Here is a 13,676-nt window from a genome sequence, read left to right on the forward strand (position 1 = left end):
CATCTCAGCGTTGGCCTTCCACCCACACGCCGCCACCGATCAGAACCGCTCAAATTCCGAAGAAAAGCATTCGCCGACAAAGCCCGTCAGCGGGCCGTGCGGGAGAAAACTTTCTCCGGAGACTCAAATTGCTCCCTTAAGGCAAAAACCTTAAGAGAGCGAACTCAAACTCTCGAATCTCGGCGTCCAATTAGTCGCCTCTTACGACATGCTTGGATTTGCATTGGTGCTATTCTTATCCCGGCAACCACACAGCGATCACGTTTATTTATTTATTTTTTTATTTGAAGAGGAATTATTAAAGAAACAGTATTCTAAAATAATTTAGGTGTATATTGAAAAGTGAGGACTACACATTGAATTTTCTTTTATTATAAAATATTTTTACATTTTATTGATTATATTTTTAAATAGCAAAAAATATTATAGCATGTAAATGTAATTTGTTTTTTCTTTTGTCCATAATTTCTTTAAAGTGAAGCGAGATACTCGTATGTTAAAGTAGTGATTGCGAATCTATGGAGCAAATTGTGTGCTCTACTTTTGTCTGTCTTTGTAAACAATGGATACCTAAATTAAACGTCAAATGCCAGATGATTTAAAGTTTTTCTGGGAAACATATTTTTAACATTAAATTAAAGAACACAACATACCACATTTTCCAAACATTCAATATTATTCTTATTCGCTATTATTCAAGCAAGTTGAAAATTTCAAGTTTTAGAACTTAATAGTGACGGTTCATTCAGGATATTAAATCAGATCATACTAGTTGATTTGTTTAATTTTTTTATCAAAAATTAAAACTGGCAGTTCCTTTTTGAGCTATACTAACAATGTAAAGTGATCTCGTGCGATGACGTTACGGGACTCCATGGAAGTGTTTAAAAAATGCGAGTAATTTTTCTTCAGTCCTAAATATGAAATTTCATCAAAATCAGTCCATCTATTCTTGAATCATTCCTTACAGACGTACAGATATGAATAAGAAGCTTATGGTTTCTGTTTACTTGCAAAAATGTCTGAAAAACTCATTTTTTAAAAAATTGTATTAATAACAAAAAAATCTGCGTATTATCACCCCCCCCCTATCCCCCAAAATGTAGAAGTTGAAATAATTATTTTCTCCTTATTTACAATTCAAAGTTCTGTGGAGAGACAGTTTAGTTCTAATTTTAGAAACTGGTGGACGACCAATCTTCACCTTTAGCCAATCACTGACAGCCTGCTCATGACTAATAATGATTTTAATTAGTATCCGGGGAAAGAGAGCGGACGACAACTGCCGCCACCAAGCGATTCCTAGCACCATGTTATTCTGAATATAGCGCGAGTTCTAAGGTCGATTTTCTTGAATTGGGGGGGCTGACAACCCAAATTTCTAGAATGAAAATCCCTAATTAGACATGCTAGAAATGGACTAACTTGGGAACTCGGTAAAAGAAAGGCTTAAGAAACTTTAGTATCCATTCCAAATAGTACATTTTTAATTAAAAAAATCATTCAATCAAAAAGGAGGAATGACACGAGTGCGTACGGACAGACAGAAGTAAGACACTGTGCGCTTTGCAAAACATACAAAAAAAAACCAAAAAAAAAAAAAAACCAATTAATACTGAGATAGGTAATAAATACGGAGAGTTGCACTTGTCTATTTTTTAAATTGGATTAATTTCTTACATTTTTAATAACACGGGATTTATCACCAGATAATAATTTCGCACACATTTCAGGATATGTTACACCAACAGCTCCGTGAAATGAATTCAATGCGATTGTTGCATTCGTGATTTTTATTTGGCATTCTCTCTCTCTCTCGATACAGCGAGTTAGTGAAGGAGAAAATTAATCGTATGGTTGATAACCCCCATTCAGTGCATGATCTTGAACCAAGCGAACCGGATCAAGCATCTAGCAGTAGCAAACAACCATCAGATGAAGGAATGGGGGTTATTTCGCCTCTAAATTACAGGCCTACGGACTTATTGCCCACTTGAATCTGTCTCCAAAGATGAAAACCTAAAGATGATAATTCTAACAGGGGTGCACTCCATTTTTAGTAGTCCGAGAGAAGGATAATAAGGCCGGAGTGGTTTATGCTTGTCATTAACGACGCAACCCCATAATTAAGGAATAGTGACCTTGGGAGGGTTACATATGTCGCCAAGAACGAGATAGTTACAGTGATATACCTGGTCGACAGGCGCCTATTCTGCAGTTGGGTGGTCCTTCGCCTCTCTGTCACATCTTATCCCGAGGGGTGGGTGGTAATCGACTGCCCACATTTGCGGATATGCCACTGAACACCATGACTAGTGAAGTTTCATGTTTAAAGCTGTGGCCCACATCCTTTCGATTCAATTGAGTACCCTATCATGAGTGGATGAATTGAGATTGGGTTTCTTAGGATTCTTTATATCAGAACAGGATGGTGAAAGTAATACATTAAAAAAAAAATGCATATAAATGTCTGTAGATTGCTATCCCTCTTAAACTTTTGCGTTTTTTAGTGCATCCTTTCACCAAGTTGAAAAAGACGTCTTCCAGTTTTTATTTATTCTTTGGACCATTCAACTTGATCGCGTCTCATAAAAATTATAACCTGCAGATATTTCACCAATCCTGTAAGCAATGAAAAATTAGTCCCCACCCCCCATAGGTATTTATTTTATTACTTAAATATGTGGTGTGGTATATAAAATAATGTGGGATTTGATATCACCTTAATTTAAATAAATTTATTTTATTATTATTTAATTTCTTGACTGGGGATGATCGTCCCTAAGTTGTATTTATTAAAAGAATTTTAAAGAAATAGAGTTAATAAAAATACTTCATACAACAATTACGGACATTTATTAAACAAAAAAAAAAAAAAATCCAATCAACCATTGAATCAAATTCTCAATCTTAAAAAAATCTGCTTTTTCTGTATGAAATCGACTAACTCGCCTTCAACTGAAAATAGGTCCATATAAAGATTCGTGTCGTCATGACGAAAATCTAATTTCTCTTCTAAAATACTTTGTTTCGAGGTAAACACCCGCTTCTTATAATTATTATAATTGTTCGAAACAGGGATAAATTTCCTGTAAGCTATATGCTTAGCCATCTCAAACGAAACAGTTAAATTGTAGCGATAATACAGTGTTAATTTTATTTAGAGAAAATGATGGAGATTTATATTAAAAATACGTAAACCTCTAAAAATTTAAATAAATCTTAATTTAAAAAAAAGTAAATCTTTTAAATAGAAAGTTTAGAAATGTATACCCCCCCCCACCCTCAAACAAAATATATCATACATTAACTAAATTCTAGATCTGAGATACCAGCGAATTTTTTTTTTTTTTTTTCTCTCCTTACTGATAAAATAATTCGTACAAATACAGGGTGTTCCACATTAAGTAGGCCAAATATCCTTAAACTTGGGTACCCTAACCCTAATTAGATCAAAAACGAAAAAAGATTTTGACAATTAAAGTAGTTCAAAAATGACCGATAGGGGAAATATGGCGCTGTGTGATAGAGAAAAATACATTCTTAATTCACTTTTTTAATGGCAAAAAAATTTTTCCTAAGATCTGGTTAGGGTGCCCGCCAAGTTTGAGGGTATTTTGTCTACTTCGAATAGAGGTACACTTTGAAAAACCCTGTAGAACACGACTTTGAGCTCTACTAGAAGACGTGCAATTTTATGATCTCAAAAATATATGATCCGTGAGTCATCTGATAACTACAGATTAAGAGAAACTCATACATTTCGGGAAAAATAACGACCGTTTCAAAATAGCAATTTAAAATGAACAATTCAGAAGTGTATTGAATTATTTGGTACTATTCAAACAGTAGTTCAGAAATGCATTTATTATTCAAAGAAAGAAAAAAAGTTTTTCATGACAGACGGTTATGTATGTAATATTTCATAATTATTAAGAACCAACTGCAAATATAAAATCTACGTATTTTAATTCCCATTCTAGATAAGTTATGTACAGATATGATTGAGTTATCATACGCGATACAAACTTATTTGGCTTATCTTTAGTACCTTCGCGATCTTTTGCATTTTTTATAAACGCTTTTTTTATAACGTTATATGAATTACAAGAATAACTTATTAGCAATTGCTTTTGACGTCTGCTTTCAAGACGTGCGCGCGCTAGCATATGGAATTCCAGAAAACGTTTTTATCTCGTGCACAATCGTAAAATACATAGTTTATTCTGGACTAGTTTTTATCATTTTGATAGGGCATCTGTAACAAGTTTGCAAAGAAAAGTGGTTGTCAGTTTTCGTTACCGTGTCTAATGGAATATTACTTTGTCATTTTCGCCTCCACCAAGGAAACATTTATTTAATTAGGGCTTCTAACTTTACTTGTAAACTAACTTGGAGAAAGTTTCACTGCGTTAGACACGGATTTACAGAGTAATTTCAGAGACGAAAATAAATTAAAAATGGGAGAGATCTCCCGTGCAAGCTATTTATCGTAATTTGTTTGAAATATGGCTAGAAGCCGCTAGATCCGCAAAACTCTAAAATTATTGCAACCGTAAATAGATCGGACAAGACGCTTAATTATATTTTCTCTTGACGGTATTTGCTTGGCAAAAATAAATGCTGAAATATATGGGCAAAACTTTTGAACTATATGAAAGGAAAAATTCTGATTATCTTTTCTTTTGCTTATACTTTATTATTATTAAAGCTGTTTGATTTCGAAGAAGTAAATAAAAATAAAGTTTAGCACCACAATATCCATTATATCTATTTTTTTTTTCCTGTATTTTATACAGGAAAAAAAAAATCTTTTTGATTTACCACAATGTAATTCTTGCCGTACTGTTAGAGGGCGCTAAAGGTATTGTCTAGTTTATAACCAGACAACAATGTAATTCCTATTTGCGCTGTTAGAGGGCGCTAAAGAGTATTTCAGCCTTTTTGAAACTTTTTGCTACTGTGGGTTATATACATTAAATATATCGTTTTCGTCGAACCTCTTTGAAAATTTTCATAAGAAAATATTGCAAAGGTAATATATAACATATTTAATCAAGAAAACATACTATACATATGACAAATAATAAAGTAATATAAACGTCTTAGAAATAAATCAGTTGAATAAAAAAAAAACACCTTCCAAATGCACAAATCATAACAAAATAAGAAAATATATCCTCATTCTTTTAGGATCTTGGTGTGGATTGATTCATTCAATCCAATACCCTTGGAGGGTAATAGATGGCAATGCTGTAGCCAGTGAAGTTCTAACTGAGGCTCGGCTATTGCTGTTACCCTCCTGCCATGATCAGAGCTTTAATAATAGCTCAATAACCTAGTCCCTACACTGCCCGCTACAGATAACGGGGAATATGAAAAGCATTCTTGCTTCGCCCCTTTAAGCCAGTCCTTATAAGGATATAAGGATTTTAGGATCTTTTTTCAAATTTGTGGCGAGTTAGCCAATCTCATTCAACGAACCTGTTGGAGACGCATACAATACAGGCACATAACAGACTGCCCTCATAGCGTCAGTTGCTATGATGCAAATGTGATTTTGAATCACTAAATTATTTAATAATTTGTGAATTAAACTACTTATTAATGTTTAATGACGTAGTCAATGACAACCAGTTTCACTTCAAAGCTGTCATTGAGGGGAAGGGGTAGATCTACAACCCTCCGGTTTTTAAGAAACATTCACAAATTCCATTTTTTTTTAAATATAATCATTTGCACGCACGAGAGCCTGCGTAGCTTAGTCGTTTTCGACAATGCCCGGGGAAAAGAACCGAATTCGATTCCGGTCTAGGAAGCGAAGAATCTTTGTGGACTTTTCATCTAAAGGTGAGTTAGAAGGTCTCATACGGTGGTGGAGGGTTTTTTATCCCGAAGAACAGACAAACTGGTCACTAGGGCACACAAAATTAACAGACAAACACTGGCCTCAGCCTGAGTTGCTTCTGAATCTGCAATGATTATAATTGATTCACATTTCCGACCATGATGATATTGCAGGGACTCAGACTACAAGAAATCATACGAGTAATGGAATTATATACTAAGCAGAATACTAATATTGAATCAATGTTTGCTTTCAAGAATTTATCACCCGGATGCATTCTAGTTTGAAACGGATAATAAGTGAACTTTAAAAACATTGGAAAAAGCCCTTTCCGTGCACTGCCTTTTCATCTAGAATAGCAAATACCCGTCTTAACGTTCTGATCCAGATTGGAAAGCTTTTTACCGATGTGACCAGACTAACAACGACTATTGATTTGCGAAGACAGTCTAGCCATCTTCACTGTCGCCATACGAAAGCCTAAGATAGCATGAGACGTGGGTGAAAGGTCATAAAATGGATTTCAAGTATACAGCGGTTGGCTTTATAAAATCCGCAGAGTAGGAAGCGAAATATTTTAAGGGTTGAATACTTTTTTTTTCTGTATTAATCACAGTAATATCAAAAATGCCAATTTTTCAATTTGTTTTGACATGTTTCAATAACGTAATATTTAGATAAATATTTCATTTTTTCCCCCTAATTGAATTTACAGCGACACCTGCTGGAGGCACGGACATTTCTTTGTATGTTGGATTGTTTGTGGCCGTAGCAGTTTTCTTGGTGGTGTTGGTTGTCGTGGTGTGGGTTGTTCGTAGAATGAAAGGCCGAGATGCATCTATCTACAGTGTTCCTACCTCAGGTAAATTAATTTATGTTTCCGTTAATCTCTTTCGTAATGATTTACTTTTTTTGCCTGTTTATTTTTGGTACTGTTAATTTTTTCTATAGTTCTTAATATTTGATTACTAAGTAGCGTAAAAAAAGCCAATATTTTGTTCTTTTTCTATAGAGCGCAATATTATCTGTTCTCGGTTTATTGATAATTTCAAAGGATTTTTCAAGAATCAGCAGAGAACGCAAAATGAAAGAGAAGCGGTCATTAATATTGCTAACAAAGTTGTTTCAGATTTAATAAATGCCTGTGTATGCTATCGCGAAATTTATAAAGAAAAATACTGTTGGAAACGACTCATAAGTTGCTTTTAAAGATGTCTTTCATGTTATGAACTTTACTTGGGGGGGGGGGGGGGGATCAAGTTTGCACTTTTGGATAAATAAAATCATTGATTAAGCATAAAATACTGTTTTGTTAATTTTTATTTAACATTTCGATGGTCAAATTTCATTCTTGAGAACGTTGTCCCTATTTTTAACATTGCATCCATAGAGAATACTACAAATTCTTGTTTTATGAGCTCGGAACGAAATTATTGTCAAAGTCGGATACTTCCTGTATTTAATTTAACTCATTAAAAAAAAAAAAAACATCTGCCCTATAAAAACATTCATTTCTGAATAATTGTGTTTGCATTTCATGTTCTCGAAAGTCTAAAATATCTAGAGTAGTGGGGAAAAATTATTGTTTGAGGCTCAAATACCAGCGCCATCTATGAATCATGTAACAAACTATTATACATTTTCTTTTTACGGTGGTAAGTGAAGATACGTAGATAAATGCTAAATGAGACTTGCTATCATAACCTTACGTGAAAACAACCTACTCGTTTTCGTTACATACGGAACTCGAACCCAGATCTCATTAGAGGTATGTCACTAATAGCCAATCGTGCTTTATTCCGAGGCTTAGCTTATGTCAACCAATGGAACGAGTGCACTATAACGTTATATTTGAAGTAATGAGAAGTGCGAAATATTTGATCCTAAGGAGGTATATTATATTTAATTCATTTTAATTCTAAATTAAGCATAAGTAAACAAAATAAAATATAATATTCATTGTAATTCAAAAAAAAAAAAAACTTTTCATAGCTTTCTTTTTCCAGAATATTTAATAACATGATCATACACCATTTTTTTATTTGTTTAACAAGATATGACTCTCATTGAATTAAAGTCAGGTGTTAGCATACATTTTGTTTACTTATGCTTAATTTAGAATTAAAATGAATTAAATATAATATACCTCCTTAGGATCAAATGAAGCTAATGGAACTTGCATATACCTGTACAGTATATAGAAGTAGATTTCTATATATATATATATATATATATATATATACTGTACAGGTAGAGTCGTGAACATTTAGAAACTTTGCTTACGCTGTAGTAAGATTAAAACAAGAATATAACTTCTTGTCAAGTATAATATACTTTGAAACCCAGCGAAAAAACTTTTTTACAACAGTAGAAGTTTTTTAAAGCACGCATATGGTGGTACCATAGCAACCTCTAGTTGTGATGTCATGCTTCGTTAGTACTGGCAAGGTTTACACGAAACTTTGTTTTATTAAGCAAAACTTTTGTTTGCCTTAGCTTGGTTATAAATAAGGGATGCGTATATTATTTTTCTTGAAATATATTACTTTACGCATGGAAGCTTTTGAGACTTTTCTCTTTTAAAGTTGGAGTAGGATGATGGGCTCCCCTAGTAAATGGTATTTCATTTTCTTAAGACAGATGACCTGCTTGCTGCCTTCAGAGGAATGAGCTAATTCGGATCTATCCTGTTAGAATTTGACAATTACAGTGAAAGCTGGATTTACCGAATTCTGCTCATAACAAGGTCTCGTTTGCACGTTAAATGTATAGTCAGTGTTAAATATGAATATCTGTTGGTTGTAGTGAGTCCTGTTTCGTTATAATGAAGCAATTAATTGTTTTATGTAGATAATACATCTGCCAATGTATAATTTTATTTATTTTTTGCTGCGTACTGCAACAAAGATGCCGATTAGCTATTGAAGCTAATGGAACTTGCATTATTTCAGACAATAATATAGTGTTAGGAGACGACGAAATCGCAGCAGTTCTTTGCTGTACTCTCCTCGCTTAATGCCTGTTAATTCATTGATAGTCTTGAGCCAACTATCTGTGATGGCAAGGGCGGGGGATTAGTTGCCGCCATATCGGTTTTCAAAAGTTACGAACTAAACAGCCTCGTTTATCTGTTTTTGGGAGGGAAGTATAAAATGCTTAGCAAATTTTTTTTTTATTTAATAAAACCAGTGGGAGAGTTATGTACCTAAGACGCCCTCGAAATCTCGGAGACTCAAAAAAAAAAAAAAAAAAAAAATTTCCCCCGATCCTCGGTGCTGTAATCGTTAAGGGCAATGCTCTTTGTTGGGGAAGACGTTCGAACCTATATAGGACACAAAGAACCTTTTAGTCTGTCTGACAGGTAAATAGTTATTCACACGTGACGTCACTGGTTACGGACAACACCGCTTTCATGATGGGCTTAGTTTCGTTAGCCATAGTTCTAAACAGGTCCTCTCTCACAGAAAAAAAAAAGGAGTTAGGTGTCGTAATTCCCATTTTTTTTTAATGTCGACACAGTTTTATTACACGATATCTCATAAAGTCCTAAACACTAAACCAGGAAAGCCCATTCTACACTCATTACATAATCCACGTAGCTTTACTTCATCCCCGAAGCATTTTCGTCTGTTAATTGCATGTGTTCTATAGCTAGTTTGTCTGTTTCGTGCGTGAAAGAAAAAAAAAAAATCAGGTCTTCAGATATTTAAATAAGAATAATAAAATACAAATTACCTTATGAGACCCTTTTAACTGTCTTTCCGTTGTGAAAAAATCCTACAAGAATTTTTTTCATCTTATGACAAGAATCAATCCCAGCTCTTTTAAACACCGGAGGCGTTTGAATTAGTTATAACAATGTTGAATGTGAAGAAATAAAAATGTAACTCTTTTTATGTATTTCTAGAACAGTATGGCCTTTCAAGATCTTCAAGCGGTTTTAACGCACGCTAACTTGCCCAATTATTTAAGATGAGGATAAGTATAGCTTACCAGTGCTCATCTGAACAAAAAAAAAAAAAAAAGTCTCAATAAATAAATGAATGTAGCGTTCACTATAATATAAAACAGACGTTTGTTATGGATTAATAAATAATAAAATATTTTACATTTATTATTTTTTTTTCTCTCGTATAACTCTTAATAGTGACCCTGTGTTTCTCATTCTGATTATCTTTCTGATTATCATCTGACCTCCTAACCGTTTTTTGATCGAATTCAACAAAATAACACCAGCACGAGCAGCGAAACTTTGTCCTTATTTCTGTTTCTTTGCTCAAAAGAATAAAACATTCATTCTTTCTAGCGAACTATAACTCAAACTATTCTTAAAATTTCTTGGATTCGTAAAGATTTATTGCAAATTTAGCAGTATGACCTTAACAGCAATTGCTTTTTTTTTTTTTTTAACCTTCTCTACACTTGTAACGTATTAAACGAAGCCATCAAAGATAAACATCTATCTTCAGGCACTACCGAATTCTAACCCCCCCCCCCCCCCCAAAATGCACCTTATTTTCTAGAGACAAATGCCCAGCAGCAAAGTCTGTGCTGTTGTCACTGAAATATCTTTTTTCATGAACATACGAAATGACAAATGGGAACCAAATGACTTCTTCAGAATATAAATTGAAGTGACCCGATTATTTGCGTCTTGCAAAGGGCATTAAAAAAAAAAAAAAAAAACTCCTGTTATCTTGACTTGAAGAAATGACGAAATTTATTCTGAGTTTTTTTATTTTTATTTTATTTTTTTTATAGTATCTTTAGGATTGTCTGAGATACATGCCCCCCCATTATGCTTGTGTTCGGGTTTTTCAGCATTCGTCCTATTAAGGGAATATTGAGTGTTTACCAAAGTGGAGCTTGATTTGTTGATATCTGACACTACAAGAAGTTCGGAACGTTAGTTTATTTTGATTTTTATTATTTTTTTAAATGTATATTCCCTTGTGTGTACCTTGGAGTTTAAGTAGGATTTTTTTCGTGGTACTGGATATAAAAATTTCAGTATTGGTATTTTATTGTATTCGAATAATTAAGCGTGAAAAGCAGATCCTCTATATAGCACAGTGGAGGCTATTCTTATCTCGGCCACCCCAGTATTAGATTTATATATGGTGTATTGAAAACTTCAAAATATTGTAGAAATTCTTAAGTTATTTCATTAATAACTAGTTCATTATATTTTATATAAATAACTGATATAGATTTGCGCGCGGTATATTTATTCGATTGTATTAAACTGACACATCTTTTGATATGGAATAAGCAACACACACTTAAGGCTTATTTCGAAATTTTCAAGGTCACAGCGTGGAACTTGCTCCTAATAAATAATAGCAAATATTTGTGATACTAAAGTAGATACACTTTCAGTCAACTAACCTAAATGATGGGTGGGGGAGGTAATGTAGACGTCAAGATTACGATTTTTACTGCTGATTAGTTTTGTGATAACTAGTAAATTATAAGATATCTTGTATTATTAGGTAATAATATTTTCCGATTATTCTCCTTCCTCTTTTAGATTAAACTATAAAGAATTTTAACCTTTATCTTTTAACCGGATCTTCCCTATAACGCTTTACTTGGCCTTTAGCCGATGCTCGGTACCGCCTAGAATTACGGAGATGGATGCCGGCATTCTATTATTTCCGCAAACTTTCAGAATGCAAATGAAACGGCTTATCCTGAAGTTGGAGGTACGGTTAACAAGCTCGGTGCTTTTACTCCTTACTATGCTAATATTTTTTTTTTTTTTTTTTTTCCGAATTTTGACCAACAGTTCGGCAAATCCGAACCGAAGTCGTCACCCATCTCGCACATAAAATATACATCACGCAGCACATATCAGATTTTTGATGTCCCACGGCGTGGCTATCGATTTCGTAAACTTCACCCCCTCCTCCCCATTCTTTAATATATGCCGTCTTGGGATAGAGCAAAATTGGGGGAAAGAGGATGATGGAAAACTAGGTGGGCGATTCCGGAATAAAATTTTCTATCCCTGCAGAATTATGAGATTTTTTTTTTTTTTTTTTGGGTCACCAAATGTGCATTCGGAGATCTTTAGTGATTTACCTTTTTTCTGAATCAAGACTAGCGCTGTCGTATTATCTTTAAATGTACCCTTCACTGTAAGCATCAGAGCTGAACCAGTCAGTCAAGCGATGTGATTGATTGGCCAATATAAGAATAAGAAAAAGACTGACAACTTAAGGACACTAATAAAATTTCCTCTATTGACTTTTTGATTAGACCGATATGATGGAGATCAAGCCCTTGCTTTTCGCTTCCTTTATCATTAGGGTTCATCAGATAAAGCATTTATTGAACATATAGTTCCCTCTGCGGGCAATGAGGATAGTTATTAGGTCTGATTCAGTAGCATTTAGGACATTTGTGTTTCACAAGAACATGTTCATTATAATCTACAACGAATCTTATTGATTTGGATGGATCTGCCTATGAAAAGTATTTTAAGGCAGTATATTGAAGAAAAGTAAGAATATCTTACTTCGTTGTTGGCTTCTCGATGAAGTTGTGAATTTCTAACAAACCAAGGAGCATCAAATGTCATGCGTAGCCATTTATTTTGGATGGTTTGAGCTGGTGATCCGTATATCATTATTGGTCTGATGATGCTTTTGACTTTGTAAAATGGGATAAGATGGTGGAAGTAACGGAAAAAGATTGGTATAGATTGGAAAGACAGAAGGCTAATTATTTCACTATATATGGGACATACTGCCATGGTGAGAGACATATGGTACAACAGAACGAGGTATCATTGGACGAGGAGTAAGACAAGGCTGTTCTTTGTCACCAATTTTGTTTAACATGTATTCGGAAGCAATGTTAAAATAAGCACTGGATAATTCGGAAGAAGGAATAAAGATTGGAGGTAGACAGATATTTGCAATAAGATACGCAGATGACAAGGCATTAGTATCAAACACTGAAGCAGGACTACATCTGTTGAACAGATTACTGGAATCCTGTATCAATTATGGAATGAAAATTAACATCAGAAAAACAAAGGTGATGAAAATAGCAAGGAAAGAGGAAAATATGGATATCAGAATAAATGGGGGAAAACTGAATCAAGCAAAGACATTTAAATATCTAGGAAGTGTTATTAGCAGTGATGGAAGATGTAAAAGTGATATAAAAGCAAGAATAGCGATGGTAAGAGATGCCTTTAATAGAAAATGGAATTTATTCAGAAGTAAAATGGATAGAAACCTAAAGAAAAGACGAATAAAATGTTATGTGTGGAGTGTTGCCCTCTACGCAGCTGAAACTTGGACATTGAAGAAAGAAGAAATTAAGATTTCGGAAAGCTTTGAAATATGGATTTGGAGAAGGATGGAAAAAATCTAATGGACAGATAAAATAACTAATGAAGAGGTCTTAAAAAGAGCAGATGAAGAAAGAAATCTGTTAAGGAAGATGAAAAGAAGAACGGGAAACTGGATCGGACATATTCTGAGAGGGAATGGAATCATCAGTGATGCCATCGAAGGAAAAATAGACGGAAAAAGACCCAGAGGAAGAGTAAGGAAAACAATGTTAGATGACGTGCTGAATGGAGACAAGTACACAGCCTTGAAAGAGAAGGCTCAGAACAGAAGAGAGTGGAAGGAAAGTTTCTGCTACTAAAAGAAGAACTTGCTCAATTGCAGAATACTAAAGAAGATTGTTTTGTAAATCAGTAATTTATTACCTGTACTTAAACAGCTGCGTCTATTGATCAATGGGTATAGTTGTGCAGTTGTTTTAGTTGACTTGGAGTAAATGTAAGATATATGAGTTTCAAATCGTA

General features: G+C 34.0%; 1 protein-coding gene across 1 annotated transcript in view; it reads left to right on the forward strand.

Annotated features, from left to right (window-relative positions):
- LOC150099279 (netrin receptor UNC5C-like) overlaps nucleotides 1-13,676 on the forward strand; it is a 189,794-nt gene that overhangs the window by 103,993 nt on the left and 72,125 nt on the right. The window contains exon 7 of the mRNA XM_090404301.1: nucleotides 6,564-6,710. Within this exon, the coding sequence (XP_090260427.1) occupies nucleotides 6,564-6,710 (147 nt within the window). The remainder of the gene's footprint in view (nucleotides 1-6,563; nucleotides 6,711-13,676) is intronic.

Source organism: Typopeltis vanoorti, chromosome 14 (genome assembly GCF_054136105.1).
Source record: "Typopeltis vanoorti isolate ZY-2024b chromosome 14, IOZ_Tvanoo_1.0, whole genome shotgun sequence".
Taxonomy (NCBI): Eukaryota; Metazoa; Arthropoda; class Arachnida; order Uropygi; family Thelyphonidae; genus Typopeltis; species Typopeltis vanoorti.